The sequence below is a fragment of the Acromyrmex echinatior genome, chromosome 4 (genome assembly GCF_024713525.1).
Source record: "Acromyrmex echinatior isolate Ae372 chromosome 4, ASM2471352v2, whole genome shotgun sequence".
Lineage (NCBI taxonomy): Eukaryota > Metazoa > Arthropoda > Insecta > Hymenoptera > Formicidae > Acromyrmex > Acromyrmex echinatior.
In genome coordinates, this window is record NC_141855.1 from 297,475 (window position 1) to 316,114 (window position 18,640).

The 18,640-nt window shown below is 38.8% G+C and overlaps 1 protein-coding gene across 7 annotated transcripts in view; it reads right to left on the reverse strand.

The window, feature by feature from the left end:
- Ipk1 (Inositol phosphate kinase 1) overlaps positions 1-18,640 on the reverse strand; it is a 101,708-nt gene that overhangs the window by 17,477 nt on the left and 65,591 nt on the right. For 3 of the 7 annotated variants that reach the window (XM_011058678.2, XM_011058677.2, XM_087405172.1), the window contains one exon: positions 9,836-10,043. In XM_011058678.2, the coding sequence (XP_011056980.2) occupies positions 9,836-10,027 (192 nt within the window). In that variant the 5' untranslated portion in view covers positions 10,028-10,043. Of the gene's footprint in view, positions 1-1,301; positions 1,618-9,835; positions 10,044-11,010; positions 11,033-11,997; positions 12,588-18,640 lie in introns of those variants that run through there. The other 4 variants (XM_087405174.1, XM_087405171.1, XM_087405173.1 and 1 more) reach the window with 3 other exon arrangements.

Here is an 18,640-nt window from a genome sequence, read left to right on the forward strand (position 1 = left end):
TCTCGTAATTTATATTGATTTTTGCTATCCCAGGCTCCAAAAGATTCCATATCTTTTTTGAAAAAGAATGATACTATTGCATTTTATAGAATCGCTTCAAAATTGATTTGTGCGTTTCTCTGCGATTTTTCGTTTATTATTAATTGCAGGCTATTCCATTTTAATAAACGCATTTAAATATCTCAAGAACTAGATAAGATATCAAGAGTTATTTTTTTCAAGTTGTATTCGAGGAAGATATATTTTAATTTAAAAAAATTGACCTTGGATGAGAGCAAGATAAAATAAAGTTTAACTTCATTTTTAAATTATTAAAGCTTGTGACTAAATTAATTAGCAAAAAATTAATAATTGGAATACAACTGGAGCACAGAAAAATCATTTCCGACATAAAAAGCATATTATAAAAATCAATTTTGCAACAAATTGTTATAAACAAATTATTGCAAAATTATTAAAAAATTTCCAGATTGGGAGGTTAATAATGTAATAAATATATCACTGATATTTTATATATTGCGACGTATTTTATATATTACGTTACAAGGCCTTTGTGTCTGATCAAGCTTTTATTTCAATTAAGTAGAAATGAGATAGATAAGAATAAATCAAATAAAAAAGATTTTCGGTCGAAACGAATCTTGTCATTTAATAATTCACATATGTAGATTTACAAATACATTATTCAATTGTATAAATTCCGCACCGATTCGGATTTAAGACGCAATAGGTCAGACTTAAAACGCAATAAACTGAAGCCAAATCACAAATTACATTGATCGTCAATTTAATAATGATACTAATAATCTTGAAACACTGCAAAAAAAAACTTTTTTTACGAGAAAGTGGCGTCTCATTCGAGATTTCGAAAGGCAGTCATTACTAGCAACAATTTCGCATGGTTTGGACAAACAAGTGAATGTAACCGTTACTTAATAAGCGTAGCGCATTATGTGCTGTGATTTTCGGCAAGGCGGCCGACACGTTTGATTACGGCAAATATCACAAACCGTATCGAATTTGATAGTCTTACGTGGAAAAACGAGTGATGACTAAGCATCGATTCGGCACCTTGTGCTCGTTTTTATGATTTTCATCTACGACCGCGTCTTGATTGCGATTTTAGATGAGTATCGAACCCGTGAAAATCCAATTTAGTCGCTCCGAACGATTCAACGTTGAAAATGATTATCCATCGGTTGAAGAGATCAATATTTCGTTTGGTGGCTCGCTGCGATTTTCGCAGCAGGATCTAATCACCAATTCAAAGTATCGCAATAAATGGCGACGACATTAATTACCTGAATGGGTGCGCCAGTCTTCTATGTGAGAAACTGACCATGCTATTAACTGGCCGACGTTTTGTCATGCAAAAAGACGGGAGATGAACGCCCGATCGGCCGTCGGCCGTCGGCCCAATAATGACGTACGGTGAATGCTCGAGGCAGTTGCTACGCGTTCCACTTTGCTGACCGTTCGCCGCAATATTCGCGCAAACTATTGACGATTCGATTACAGTCGCGAGTTCCAGAGATGAGCAACGTCAATTATTACAAGAAAAAAAAAAGAAACGACGATGTAGATGCTTATATGTACGTACGTAACATGACGTTTATTTAAACCCTTATTATTTCACAAACTATTGCTTAAAATAAAAATTTATAAATAATGTCTTTACTTAATTGTTTAGAAATTGTGTGTGTGTGTGTGTGTGTGTACAAGTTCTTGAGAAAATAAAAATCATCAGTTGCTCCCGTCAGATTTATATCTCGAGGTTTACATAAACATTCATATACACATTTGTATTTGAATTTCAATTTTGATAACAGTACGATAGTCGGAAGATACTACGTTATTTTATAGAACGACATGATGCAATGTAAAGATAAATGCAAGCTGTAAAAATGATTATATCTCTTTTATAAATTTTTTATTGAAAATAGAAATTTTTAGAGGAAATAACGGAGTATCGGAAAATCAAGAATTCAGGGAACGTTCACAATTATCGAGCTATCTTTTATCGAGTTTCAATTTGTCGTTTAATAATATTTAGCAAGTAACAGTCGTCGAAGAGAGAAAATATGAGGGAAACACGAGCGCTTTATGACCATAAAAATCATAAATAATATACATAATAAATTTAATTAACTTTAGTTGATGAAAGAGCTTATTAATCTTATAGGCAACGCCATTAATGCATGACTATCAGGAAAGCGTGTTAAACAGAGCAATACCTAAGCTTTTTAACATGCGCGCATAATACTGCATATTACAATACGTGCGGCATTGTTTTACAACGACATTCGCCGCCACGATTCACACGAGTTCAACGGTTCCCGGATTCGCGTGTAGGTGTGGAAGTAGTAAAGTATACAATAAAATTTGGAACGTTCAATTTCTCGCGCTTCTCGGCAAATCTTTCAAGAGTAAGCGACCCGGCGTGAACCACTAATCGATATATAGGCTAAGCCGGCTGACGTGGCTGCAAGTTTTTCATGCGTCACGTCTATTAATGCGGCTGTATATACCTGCCTGCGTGCGTCGCTTTTTTTTTTGCCGACAAAAGTATCTCCACGCGAAGGATTTAAATATACACGATTACGACATGCCTATAAAAATATTGGATAAATCGATACAGTTAATACTTGAATTAAAATTCTCATTGAATAAAATTATATGAAATAAAATCATGAGATTAATAGTTCGAATTTAATTCGTTTTATAATGTCATTATTAAATACCATTAATGTTGACCGCGTGAAAATAAAATATCAAGAAGTGATAATAAATTTAAATGCAATATTGACTCGTGCAATTTCAGACTTTTCACAATAATTGACGATTGATTTTTACCAATGATGAATTCACGACGCGCGTGCTATAAAAATATTGAATGGCAAACGATCCGTAACGCGAATTAAATTAATTACCCAGGGAACAACATTTCGACCGGGACGAAGCACAAAATGCTAATCTCTTCCACAGTTGCGTAAGCGAAATTAAACAGGAGATCAAGAGGCGCGTTTCGACCTCGTTGAAACGCTCGACGTGACCATCGTTTACATTAAATCGCCCATAATATTTCTACGCGAATACTTTTTAATAGTTAATCTGCGTACGAGTGACCCTAAGAATAACATCCATTCTTTTACGCAACGCAACGTGTCCAAGTCGAATAGCTGCGTGTAAGTCCGATAAGGATAAAACGCCGTACTATCGGGTCAAACCAGTAAACAGTGTATCGTATTCGATACGCTCTCAATGCGCGGCTTTCAGCGCTTTCTGAGGATACCCTTGTCAACTATCTCCCGTTGTGCAAACGCGGCATCGCACAAACACATCGTAAAAATGACGTAACTGCTGTCGCGAGAGTCCGGATTAGATCGAAACACGCGCATCGCTGGAGCGCACAGATGGAAAGCGCGTTCAAACATGGGAACAGAGCAGGAAATCGATATCGACGCCGATTCGTTTTGATTCAACGTAAGCGCGCGCGCGCGCGCGCGAGAGAGAGAGAGCGAGAGAGAGGAGCGGATGCCCGCTTCGACGAACCGTGTCCACCAGCGCGTTATACGATCTCATTAAATTCAACATGACCCGTTCCCGTCCGCTCGCGACAGATCGGATACGGGATCACCCGGAGACCTCGACAACGCCGGAACGATGTCGCGCCTGCAGCTACACCGCATAATGCGCGCGAGAGCGTGTTAATTCCACGCCGAAAATGTCGCGCCGCGACGCGTTCCGTGGTTAAACGCGGGTATTATTGGCGATTCCGTTAACAACCTCCTCGTGAATAAATCAAAATCATATTCAGCGACCGCATCCTGATCGTTTATAATTTTTCTAAACGATGGCGCGTTTAGAGGTGAGGTTTCGTTCGATTTCTCAGCCTGCCTTACCGTTCATTTCTCGGGTGAAGCAACGACGATGTTTATTATTGAGAAGGATACCGTCGTAACGAAGAGGACAAAAATTAATGATTAATCTTCTCCGAGAATTTCATACCGTCCACAGTGGACACGTGAGTAAGGGTCGATGATCCCCCCCCCCTCCCTGGAACTTTCGAAAGAACCGCGGAAGCGTATTAATTACAAATTGCTCCGAAGCCATCCATCGATCGATACCGGACCATTCATCACCTGACGATCGCCAGCACAGTTCTGAGTTCTGAGGCGCGCAGAGAATCGATCGGTCGGTCGGTCGGCTGGTCCCCACTTCAGTGCCCTCCTTTCTTCCACCACCCGCTCGAACATCCCCGCCGCGTCAACCGAGGGGTCAACGGCCAACGGTTAATGGTCCCTCTTTCTCTCTCTTTAACCTTGTCTCCCATAAGCCTCTCTCTCTCTGTCCCTCTCGTCGCTTCGCGATAGTTACTCACTACCGCGTCCCACTCGCTCTCTCTTCTACGTGTAACACCCTCTTCCTCCCTTCCTATCCTCTGCTCACTCCCACCCCCCCACCCCCTCCCCCCGGGTCCTCTTCCCTCCGGGTGAGCTGTAACACGTCCAATGGCGTGACGATCGCTGGTGCGGAGCCGTGTGCACGCGCATCAGGCCGCGATCTATGACTGATTAGGCAGAGATAGGCCGCGCGCAATTATCCGCACCTTGAAGAGTGAGACGCGGGAAATGGGTTGAACGATGAGTTGAACGTTATTACGAACGAATGGGAAGAATGAGATGATTCGCCAATGGAATTTTACATTCGATCGATACCATATATACCGATCGCATCGCAACGCTTGAATATCAAATAACTGAACCTTCTCCGTCGTTATTTCGATCCAGCTCCACAACTCATGGTTAACTCTTGAAGAAAAATTCGAAAGAAAAATTCGAGAATTGGAAAGAGACAAGGAATAAGTTGAACCTCGGTTAAGAGTTAACCGTGAGTCGTGGAACTGGGCCTTAGAGATCCTCAGGTAAAAGAGATTGGACACCACAGATTTTCAGGACAGAATGCGATATAGTTGCAAGAATATATGATATCTGTGCATCTCATTCTATCTTAAACGGGTCCTGAAAAGTATGACGGATCAATCAAAAGTTGTCTAAACGATGTCCAATCCCTACCTACTTCCTTTCGAATGACAGAATAAAACTCGAATGGAATAATCCTTCCATTTAATAATTCGTTTGATTCTACGTTGCTAATGGTGCGGCGATAACAGCCGTAAGCACGCAGCCGTATCGGACTGCAATTTCTGGCTGATTAGAGACTACGTTACGAAGGTACGACGATTGCGTACGCGATTGTGTGAACAGAAAACAGCGTTTCGCGAAACAAATACCGACTGCAGCGACGTCAAGGTCCACGCTAGCGAACCAGGAATATATTATATCGTGCTGTACATATAACCGCCAATGATACATCGCTATCGACATGCACTTAGAAAATAGTGTAATCCCTGTGATCACGAAGAATCTAAGATAATCGAGATTGCGATTCAACGAACGACGATGGTATCGTGCGAGAGGACGATCACGTTGGATCGAAGTCGCGTACATCGCGTGATCATAAAGTTTTCGAAACTCGCGATATACACAACGAAGAGTCGCGCTGATGAATGAGCCTTCGTACGTAATGCCCTTGTCGAGACTGCATCGAAAGATAAAGCCTCGTCTAAATTTCAATTATATACACACACACACATATATATATATATACATTCGCACTTTGCACGTAAAGTATTTTCACATGTAGTCCAACGAGAGATACGCTAAAGGAGGAATCCTTCACCGTTACTGAGAAAACTGATAGTACGTGTGGCACGTATAGGACGTGTACCGCGGTCGGTGTTATCGAGCAGAACGCTATCGCCAGGAAACCAGGTTACTAACATTGTGTACTAGGTTGGATTGGAAGAAGAACGAGTCGGGAGAGGAACAATTCAAACGCGGCGGACTCGTTAAAGCCGTCGTAAAGCCGTCGGTGTCGATAAACACGGCGCACGCAGAAAGATAACGAAACGTTCGTGGATATATCAATAGTATAACGACGTTTCGCTCTCGCGCAGCTGGTGTCGTGGTTAACGATTTAATTTACTCTCTGATAGCTGACAGAACATCTTAAGAGCTATCAAACAGCATAGACTTCCAAGAGAGGACCTAAACTCGTCCAAAGGACTTTCTCCTGTATCCTAAGGATAATTCCAGGATATCTCTCGGACGAAACGTGCTATATATATGGGCAGAGACCATCGGATAGACATATCGACGAGTCTTTGAGTCATCGAGTCTTTGGGAATTGAGGGGAAATGAAAAAACGTGCATTGCACTTTCATTTGTATAAACGGTATTGGAATGCTAAGCGTTCCGAAGACTTAAAGTATTGGAGTCTCAAAGCTCGCGGCGTTGAAAGTTTTTTTTCATTCGACGCTCGTCCTCCCTTCGCAACCGAAATAGTCCCTCGAAGTCAATGCAGCCGAGTCACGTAATAAAATTATAAAGCCACGGCGGGGATGACTCAACGCACGGGTTAAGGTCGCTACGTGAAGAGGAAATACGTGACGAAAGGGAGGAAAGAAAATGAAGAAAAGAGAAAGAAGAGGAAGGGAAGAGGAAGAGAAGAACGAGTCGATGCATCTTACCATCGCAAACCAAGAGAAATTTGCGATTAGCGATGCTTACGCTTATTTAATGTTTATTCAGTGGAGAATTTCAGATTGTGAAATTTTTAATACGGAGTAATTCTCGATATTGCGAATATCGTCGATACTTCCAAGGTATTGACAAATATCCGAAAGGACAGCTCTAATCCACTCTCTTTTATCCGCACTACTAACTGTCAGCCACGACGCAGCTGACCGTTCGCAAGTTCGACAAACTCGCCGACGAGTCTACCGAGGTGATGGCCGATGCGATGTGAAACGGAGATCCGGAGTTACATTGTTCAAATGTGTAGTACGTGTGCATGCATCGCTGTCAGCGATGTATGTGATTGTCGACACGAGGTGGAATATCGTTCGCGTGAGACAGAAGAAATCATATTAGAAACTTAATCACACTATCAATATTGTATAAGCATCCGTTGAGTCCGTCCGAAAGTGGTAATAAAACGTTTCCTGCTTAAAATTTGGATTAATTTCTGGTAGCGAAGATTCACGATATATTCAATAAATATTCACTGTTATACGGAAAGAATTATTTTGCTAAAGCAAATGTAAAAATTAGATACATATCTAAAAATAATTTTGGACAAGGAAACTAATTATGCTACAAAAAGATATTTTAATTTGATATTTTACCAATTAGTTAAAGAGTGTTTTACATAATTATTTTGATAGGCCAACAAAATTATTTTCAGATCCATATTTAGCTTACATTTTTAGATACTTGAGTAAAATCATTCTTTCGTTCCGTATAGATTTTAAAAGAATTTAACTCAAACATTTAATTTATTATTCACTTAGTTAACATCGACGTTGTTTACTTTGAAACTAATTACAGAAATGGATTAATTTTGATATGTATGGAAACTAAAAATAATAAAATGTAATATTCAACTTCAACTATTATAATATAATTCATCCGTGATTACGCAAAACATCCTCGATATAGTCTCGCGATCTTTTCGATGCAGTAATTACAATTTATTGAGAGACCGTACCCAATTCGCGACATAATTATGATAATTATGGTAATTCAATCCAGGTTATACAAGCTGAACACGCTTGTGATTATTATCGATTCGCGATAAAGTCCACGATGCGTCGGATAGAAACGACGGACGCGTCGGCGTTTCACTCGGCATATCGCGATTCGACCGTATCCGATCTCTCGAAATTGCGCACCTGAAGAAGGCGCGTAAAGTAGAAAAATTGATCATTTCCTATGACGATAACGACGATGACGCGCTCTGCATTAATAAACGGCAGAGATAAAAGAACGCGATCGGTGTGGACAACCCGGGCAATTAAATGAAATTATTTATGCTTACGATTGTTTGTCCGCTTCCTAAAGAAATATACGACTACATCTACGTTTGATCAGCTAACGAACGTCCTCTTCCTACCACGAAGAGATACAATTGTCGCATCTGCATTATTAAAACACAATTCTCGATTGGTCACGCAGTTATTAATTATTCGTTAATAATAGAGTGAGTCAGAAAAGTATCATGTACGAAGAATTTAAGGTGCTTGGTGTTTTATATACAAAATGTTCCATGTGGACAGAAGGGACAGTTTTATTGAAATATTAAGAATATTTATCAAAATTTAGCTAGATGCAGATTTGAAAATAATTTTGTTGGAACATCCAAATAATTATGTGTTGGACGTTAAAATTGATTACGAGAATACTCAAACATTTTTTGCAGCATTGCTCATCAATACTTGAGATTTCCTTATAATTATTCTGATGGTCTAACAAAGTTATTTTCAGATCCTACCGAATTTTTTCATATTTCAACGAAATCTTTCCGTGTGTTTTTCCATTGTCTATGATAGACTTTTCGCAGTATTAAATAGGTTTTCCTCATCAGTTTGTGATGCGGAATGACATAACAACGCGAACACGAAAATTTCATCTTTTTCTTTACAATGTTAACACATTTTTACATTATTACGACAAACGTGTTAACAACTATCGTGTTTTTCTGTATCCGAGACTGTTCATGCGAAATTATCATCGCGCGATGATAACTCGTTGAGACTTTTGTACGAAAACTGCGCAAAAAGAAATTACACGTCCTTATCTGTGACGAGACAACTGGTACAATCAATTATCGTGGGAGTGACTCAAAACGCCTTCCTATCTATTATATTTTCATCTGCCAGTGGCATTTATTGCGTTGCTGACGAATAGATAGTTATTCGCATGTTTTTTGCGCATTTGCATCTTAATTGTATTGCATTTATATGCAATTCGTTATTCGCTAAAAAACACTTATAGCAGTTATTAAGATGTTAAGCGTTATAAAACAAGCTTCTCCGTTTTTCCCTTTGCTATACTTACGCACTTGTAAAGCTTCCTAAGGAAATTAATCCATTTAGATGTAAGACATCTTTACATATATATATATATATATATATATATATATACATATTGTGTGTGAAAGAAACATCGCGCTCTCATTCGTGCAAATGAACAAAAGAAGCTGAATCAATGATGACACTGAAAAGAGAATCGAAATTGCGGACGACAGTAGTTAAAAAATGGAGTAAAAAAAAATTAGACACGTTGCGATCTCACAAAATCTAAGAAAGCAAAATAGAAAATTCGAGTTTATTTAGGCATTGTCTTATTCGATCGCAAATCAAAAGATCTTCAAAGGAATAATTCTCAAGGATTCCTTGAGAAGATTTGAAGATTTTGCGAAACATAAAAGAGCAAATAAAAGAAATGAAATTATTATAGATGAGATTTGTTATTTGTAATTAGTAATTTGATCAATTTTTAATCATTTGTATAAATTGCCACTGTTCCTGCTTTAATATGTCGTTAATTTAATTAGAATAAAAAAGTTAAACGAGATTTAACGCAAAAAAATGTATTAAATTCAACTCAAAAATTTATACACACATGAGTGAAAAATATTCGATTAAGGTGGTTCTTTATATCTATAATATTTCTTTCTTGCGTGTAAATTTATACAATTTCCAATTTAAAAAGTTTTCTAATAGTGCACATAAAGTATTCATGTTAATATGAATGTTATGTACTTTGAAGATAAGCACAGAGAATTGGTTCACATTTTTTTTATGTACATGAAGTTAAAAATAATATAATGTTATTTAACTCAAGGGATTGGGTTCCATTGCTTCTTATAATATCTAACAGTATATCCGAGACGCAATACACAAAATAAGAAAAATATATAATTAACTTACGTGTGGTAGGGCGACAACGATATTGGCGTTTCCTTCTCCTTTATAAATCGCATCTTCTACGATGAGAACCGTAAGGGATAAACTCATCTCGGAATCGAAGGATGATTCTTCTCTCGCATCTCCGGCGGAAGCAGATGTCGTCTCCAAGAAAAACATGGTAGATTTCAAATGTAATGCCTCGACGTTTCTCATCAACGTATCGTCATATCTGTAAGCAGACAAAAAAATGTTTAGTCAATTTTATGTGAATTTCGTGAAAATTTTGACAAATTCTTTTTGGCAATAATATTCTTTTAGAATATTCATCATCAATTGTAATAAATAATACGACTGATTGAATGTTTTGATAGAGAATATAAGGAACAATAATGACAGATAGGAGAAATTTGAAATGTCCATTGGATTTCTAAAATTTATAATATCGTATACTGAAATAGTAGCAAAATTTGTCCATCTAAGAAAGATCTAAAAATACTTAAAGTTCTAGAATGAGAAATTGTGGCACGCAACAAAATTCATTATCTCGACGAAGCAAAAACTGCGACTCGAAAAAGCTTTTGCGTCGTGATTTGATATCTTTGTTAAATGTATGTCCACGCTGACGTAACACGCGACCGTGTGAGAGATATCAAGTCGGTCAAGATTTGCGCAGCCATGACATTTCCTTAAGCTCGACTTTGTCGACCAGTAGCAGCAGTCGTTGAAGAAAAATCGCTCGCCTCCAAGAGCTGGTGAAAGTCGAGCAAAGGCCGATGCGGCGTTTTATATTATCGTGCAACTGTAGCAATTCAAATGTCAACCGATCGATTTCGATCCGTTATCAAGATTGCGCGACGGTATTTCGCAACGCTTCGGAGATCGAGATCAGTTGTCATAGATAGTTGTAATATCTACGATATTAGCCTTCACGGAAGATCTCATCGCGGGTTTGGCCTTAACTCTACAGCAGGATCACGTTCTTATCAGTGACATCGAGTCTCTCCATCGGCATTAGAAATACATATTCTTTTCCTTTGGGGGGATGCTTGAGTGACGAAATTATTGGAATATTACAATCTGATTGAAATTTCCGAATTGACTGAACGGAATCAAAAATCCTTTTACAGGATTGAAATAGACGCAAAATTAAAAGATGGACTTTATATTAAAATCGAAAAAAAGCGTTAAAAACTTACATTTTCCAACTCGTACAGTTATCATCTGACGTAGACATTACCTTAATACAAAAGTTTTAGTTAGTTATAGACAAATTAATGACGCGGTACTATCCGTAGAATTACGTGAACGAACAATACCGAATTTATGAAACTAAGATTGAAAGCTAAGAAAAAAAGATTTACAGCTGCAAATTACGTGTAAAGTACGCTTAGCGAAGACCAATGCCTGTTTTTATCAATGTATAGATTAACTTTAATCTCGGTTCAACTTACTCTTCATCCTTTCCTAATTCTTCGAGAAAAACAAACGAGAAAAGTTAGTTGAAGAACAGAGATTAAACTACATTGATAGAAACAAACATTAAAAAGTATAATTATAGGTGCCGGATTTTGCAAGAGATGGCGGTGTAATATGTTAGATAAAAAGAAATGTATTCAAAATATTACTATTATTGACATTTCTATAATTTGGAATTTTAATTTAATATTTTTATTTATTATTTTTAACGTTATTTTTTTATTTATATCATTAAATAATTTATTATTTATCATAATCTTAATGTAATCAGATCCTTATTTATATTATTTATTTACAATAATATACGATTTTTTTCTTTATTCTTATTTAAAATAGAATCTAAATTAATTAAAATGAGCCATTCAAATTTAAACTACAATCTTTATATATATTAAAACAGTATTATCGACATCGATTAAATGGCCGCCGTCATTTTACAAAGATAGATCGCAATCGCGAATATAGTCTTCGTTCCTTGGCGCAAGCTGGGAACACATAGTCATCATTACAGTCTCACGTGTCGTCTCACATGTACGATGCTAATGAAACGGTCAGCAGAGGCAACACTTTCTCCCGTGCTAGATTCACGAAACGAATTTGTGTAAAAACACTGGCGCCGCCGTTTGTTTTATCGCCTTACCGCTTCGAGTTACGTAAACTCCTTATTCAGGAATACGAATTTCTCACACTAGAAACCTTTTCCTCACCTTTTAGAATACGTTCGAAGCCTTTCTGTCTCCAGTGACGTAATTACGCGCTGTCAATGACCACGTAATTGCAAGCAACGTCGACCACGTTAAAGATACGATACGGAGAACGTTGTCTCTCGAAGAAGAAAAGGAGCTAGTAGAACATATAAAACTGCAATTCAACGAATCACTTGATATTCATAAAGAGAAAAATATTACTCGTGTATGTAGTCGTACACGTAGTTATCGCAAACCTTGCTCGCAGTGCAGCCAAGTTATAGAACCGCGTTACGCTATTACTCATCGTAAAGTGACGCGCGCGTCTATTACACTCTGACGAATAAACGTCCCTCGTGATATGAATGATTCGATCGGTTGCGAAATATCGTCTGTTTGAGAGGGGAAAAAAAAAAAAACGTTCTCTCGATGACGAGATCAATTCGGTCGAATTTCGTCAGACGACGTTTTAAAGCGAATGAAAAGGTGCAGATATTAGATAGCACACAGGTAGAAATATTATTTTTTTATTTAAGCACGTAACGCCAGACGGCTACATTTATTTATACTGGTTATTGACAAATAACCTGTTGAATTTTGCAGACTCGTCAAGCCTGTCGCTCTGTCCCTCAAATGGTAATGTAAAAATATACGCTCGTAAAGTGGTTCTTGTGCAATCGACGCTTAAAATTGTCAGATCTAACAGTCGGAGTAACATCTGGAGGCCGAACATCATCCGATGGTTGGAAAGACACCGATTGGTCCTAATTCAAGAACTCGCGAAATCGTCTGTTCCACGTCGTGCGGTTTTTCCAATGATAGTTGGGCAGCTATACAGTGTTCATATAATACACTCCGTACTAGACACGAGACGATGAGTCACGCGAATGAAGTCATTTATGCCGGTAGTAAAAAGAGAACTGCGACCGCGAACTTTCGAAAGCGTCATTAACGAGCACGTTGCCATGAAGAACAAATAAGTTGAAAGGCCTAGGAGGCGCGATTTCCAATGTCGATTTCCAAAAATTGTGATGTCAGAAGTGCGTAAGCATTTTGAAAGCAGATCTTTTTTACTCTAAACGGTTAAACGAATGATTTCACGTGGAAGAGGAATGTATAGAGGAACGTTTTTATCGCACGATGCGACGTCGTGCAACGACGTGTCGCAACGTGAGTGAAAGATTTTGTACCGTATATGACTTTGATTGCGCGCGATTTTGACGTGTTGTTTCGTGGAATAAATCTTTTCCGAACAGTTTTACATTTGTTTGCTCAACAGTACGAGATACTATGGCCAATATTCATAGTCTGTTCTTATTACGAGACTGTCTTCAGTAATGTTTTAAAATACGACTCTGTGGCGACATTTATAGTAGTCGATTTTGATATTTAAGACTGTCCTAAGTGCAGTCTTAAAAAGTCATGAATCAATCAAAAAACCCTATTAACATCTTAACGTAAGACGATAATAAAAACGAGCTACGAATTCTGATCTCTGTGACATCTTAAAACTACTCAGGACATAAATATAAGAACTGATTGTGAATACTGGAATAATGAGATTGTTCGTTTATTACCTCACTTTTAATATAATTCATCGTAATTCAAGATACTGTCGACATTTAAGTCATTTTTAGTAAATTACCGTTTTCTCATTTGAAACTATTGACAATATGACGCGTGCTAATCCAAGAATTATCGCAAATCACTTAATAACTATAATTGCAAAATAAATTACAACGCAAAAACCAAATGATATTAATCTTGAGCGCGATGATCACGATCATAGATTATGACTATATTTCAAAAATTAATATAGAACGAACGTAATAATTGACAATTACCGTGTTTTATCGCGTACCTATAACCTTATCTGTCACATCTCGTGAGCAACAAGAGAGGAGATCTTTAATAACCATTTTAAACTGGAGCAAGTTGTAACTTGTAACCGATATAGCGGCGTTATTTTCCACTGGTTGGCTAGTAATAGAATGCATCTTTTACCGTTAGCCTAACCGTCGCGACGATCGTGCGCGTTTAAAAGATAATTGTTTCTTGTCGCTATCGAAGCTATACCTTAGAAGAGCCAGTAGCGCGTCGCACACAGCGATAATCTCGTTACAAGGCCGGTTATCTTATTATACACGCTTCGTCATATGTCGAAGCTTAGAAGGTGATAGGTGCGGTTGGTGTAACGCATCTCGCGTATACGCTAAAGTTTAAACGACGTCGTACCGTCGCACGTTTATTGGTTATTAACGTGTTACGCGTGTTGTCGTTCGTATCCACCCAGCTGGATACAAAAATATCCCTTTTAAACTCGCACGAGTTACTATTGTATTCGGAACACACGTCGTAAAGGACCGCGCGTTTCCTTCGGTTTCTGGAACGTCCTGTACCCCGTCCTGTAGGAGCACCTTTGAATGACATTTATATGTACATGCTCTGGTATATTAGGTATATGTGCCGACGAATATCTATGGGTACGGTGGCAACGTTCCCAGAACCGAACCGTCTTATCCATTTTCGCGTAAGGTTAACGACCGCCGGGTTTGCGAAACTCCGAACGGATCAACGAGAGAGAGGTTTATACGCGCGTGCACACCGACGAGACTTGAGATGCGGCGTAATTGGAAACGCCGCGTTTAATGTCCGCGGGCGGACCAAACTTCCCGAAGACTATAAAGCCGCTGGTGTTCCCAGGGTGTTCCCGATTAACCCCTAAGTACGGTCGCGGGGTAATTAAAACTTCCCAATTTCGCGCCGCAGCGTCGCTCCTAAGAGAGGAGGGCTTAAAACCGTTGAGAGAAATTCGATATTAAAATTTCCTTAAAACAATTCAACCGCAATATATAGACGCAATGGAGAGAAAGATGCAATTACGCATAAGTAAACGCACGTTGACCCGTTAGATCATCTCGCACTTGCTTTAACGGGACCGTCGGCCCAACTCGACCAAACCACCAACGATCCCGAAGAAGAATCGTCTGGAGTGAAGTTGGCTGAAATACGCCGGCCTCGCCAATTTGCCGAACGGCGCGGCGAGACCTTCTCTCGGACAAGAACGTCGTGCAAGAACTTCGTTGCAGCTGTGAGCGGAGTGAGCACTTCAACGTGGGACAATGCACCGCGTCCCAAGGCAGAAGGATGTGCAGCGAGGAAAGAGAAAAAAGCAGCGGCGGCTCTGTGGCGGTGGCGATGGAAGAGGCTCGCCGTTGTTCAGTGATAAGAAGAGGCGGAGCGTGTGACTGAGCGAGCGTAAGAGAAAGGAGGGACGGTAGGGAGTGGATGGAATGGACAAGAAAGGAGAACCTGGTTCCCTTCGCTGCGGCAATCGATAAGCGCAATTAAAACTCGCCTTTGAAATAAACGAAACTGCGAGAACGAGAGTCCCCGCTAATGACAGAGGGAGGAGAGGGAGGGGGAAAAAAAACGCGAAGGAGGAAAGGGTCCTTTTACCGTCGAACATCGCTCTATAGCGAATATCGCTTTTCGTTCACGCCCCGTTCACTTCTCGCTCGTGACTCGCGAATCGTGAGATTAACGAATGGCTTTACGTTTCACGAAATAATCACTCGAAATATTGAGGAAGCTGTAAAAGGCAAAAATTGCTTATCCATTTTACAGGGTTGCCACGAAACTAGAAATCAGAGAAATTAAGGAAATGTGTCGAGAAAATTGAACTATTATCGTTTGGACTGTCATCATTTATGATACTACAATTGTGGGGAGGGGAAGATTTTTAAATAAAAGTGAAGGCATTTAGAAAAATGCTTATATTTGACAAACAATCGGTAAAACAAACGGGGACACTTAATAGAGTGTTTAGACCAATTTACATATTCCAGATGTGTGGCCAAGATTGCGTGGCATTAGGGAATTTCTGCAATACAGTGTATCCAGATACACAGTGAAAATTGCGCATGCGCAGTTCGACTTTCCACTTAAATAACGTGACTTTAGCGTTTACTGTATCTGGATTACAAATACAGGTATTACAAAAATTCCCTATTACCTTTTCTCCTCAATCACACGGTTCCTTCGATGATCATTCGAAGAATCGCCATGTTCATCGCCGTGAATCGACTGATCAGGCCAGCTTGGTCGAGAAACTCGACGGTCTCTTCGAGGCATTACGTAATATTATCGAATAGCGTATAGTTGGCAGGCAACAAAGTGTGATACGTAGCCTCGGTGAGAAACAAAGTCGGTGAGGAAGTCGCGCGGAAGAGATTGGTAGAGTTAGGATGCCTAGGGCGATAGAGAGAGGGGGGGGGGGGAGAAAGAGGAAGAAAGAGAGCAAGAGAGCGGGAGTGAAGTCGAGAAGGAAGGGAACTTCATGCTGAACAGAATCAGCAATTCTAACTTACAGGAGGGCCACCAACCAACGAGCGGGCCAAGCAACGTCAGGGGAGCAACAACCGACGTTGACCTCCACGACAACCATCATCGGTAACTGCAGAGACTGGCAATGACAGTGACGAGGTGACGACGACGACGATAACGACAACAACGAAGGTGGCGACGACGAAGGTGGCGACGGTTTCTTATTCCAATGATTCCCTCTTTTTCAAAAACAATAATTTGCTGTCATTAAGCACGTCTCAACTTCATCAACATTCACGCGAGATTGTCTCCTATCTGTTTCCACATCGTGACGAGAAGGAAGACTTTGAGAATACTCGATCAGGTTGTTGAACCAAATCGCTCGAACGTGGAGAACACGGCTACGACGACGATGTAACGCGCGCCCTTTAGGCGATCCATTAACCTTTTCTCATCCTATGAAATATACGGGAAGTTTATAACGAGCGCAGAACGGTAGCTTCAACAAGATCGGTGTTCAGATGAGAACAGCAAAATCGTCAGTCGTTACGCTGTAACAGAATTCGCATCAGTAGTTGATAGTTGTAAATAACTCGTAGAGGATACGCAGCAGGAAGCGTAAATCTTGCAATCTTGGCATCATTGTGGCATTATCTAGTTTCATTTTATCGGCTCGTATCTCTTTATCCTCCTTCTTCCCTGGCGATGCTTCGTCCGATGCTTATGATTTGAAAAAATGCGCGGTCTGTGAATCTTATATCGCATATCGAATTTATTCATTCTTCGATTTCTTTCTTTTTAGTTGCATCACACGATTTCACAAATTTCAATATCTATCTTTCGCGTCATAGAATCGATTAAAATATCGACGATTAACTGGAACTTGTAATAACTGGAAGCAGCTAACTAATTTATCGCATTTATTTTTTGTTTTTTCAGTCTCTCGTCGCGAAACGTGCACGATAAACGTTGGCTTAACACACTTATCGCAATATGCGCGTCAGTTCTGTAATGAAACATTCCACTGGAAGACTTGAAAGAATGTAAAAACAACAATATCATAATAAGAGTACGAAAATTTAAAAAATAAAAATACGAGAGATCTTACAGAGAAAAAGTCCCTCCCATGCGATTCCCATTTTATTTTACATTTGTAATCAAGATAATAGATTCAAAATTATGATATAATTATTTTCCTCTGTTCTTTCATAATCTTCACTGTTTCAACACACTTATACTTCTCCATTAACTCGGATAATCTCACAGATTTTTCCAAGAGGAAATCCACGCATCTCACGTTAAATTAAATAAACTCCAAACGGATGTCGTTAATTATTATCTCACTTATCAATCGATTATTAGAAATCTTTCAAAGTTTACTCTTTTAGATTTTGTAACTACCCTCCTCGCTCGCTATCTATATATATATACTTGTATATATAGGACAAGTAATATATACGACGCTTTCACGAGAGAGCTCGTTTTTTTACTCATTCTCAGAAAGTTTAATAATAGTACTTTTATAAGACAATAAACATATCTGACGAATGACACGTGCAATTTTGATTCTACAAGTGTCCTCTCGAATTATCTCGATCGAGAATTTCCGAGAATAATCATATAAAAAATCCCGAGAACACGATTGATCCTCGATTTCCCGTTCGTATTCGCCAACATACGCAAAAAAAATTACATCCTATTTATCACTTTGCAAGTCACGATCACGTAAATCGACTCGCTCCACCGGAATTGTCAATAAATCATCGATATTCAATCCCCCCTCTCATCTGCCAAGTAAACAATTTCACTCGCGGAATTGGCGTTTTTACGAAATTTGTTTGACAAATACCAAGTATGACGCGCCAATGCCTTAAATAATTCAAGGCCGCAATCGTTGCTGACGTTATTTCATTATTAACCTCTTGAGGGACGAATTTTTGAAGGTCAGAAAAAATTATTTTATTTGACGTTTCGAATGTATTTATTTTACATATGCTAAAATAAATATGAAATACGGAAATATTTGCTATTTAATTTTTTTTTATTTTTACTGTTTCCTGAGGAATTTAAATTCCAAATAGTACTATACTTCGCTAAACAGTCAAACGTTAGGTAAAATTAAAAACGTATTCATGCGTCCTAGTACTCCTCAAGAGATTAAGGATTCGCATATATTTGTAGAATTTATTGCACAATCTGTCAATAATGGGAAGTAAATTTAGAACCATTAAAATCGATTTATATTCCAAGTTCGTCTCAAAAATGTTGAATCTTAACGATGTTTACGGCCGATTATGCTGATTCATATGAAATCTTATATTTCTACTTTATATCGCAA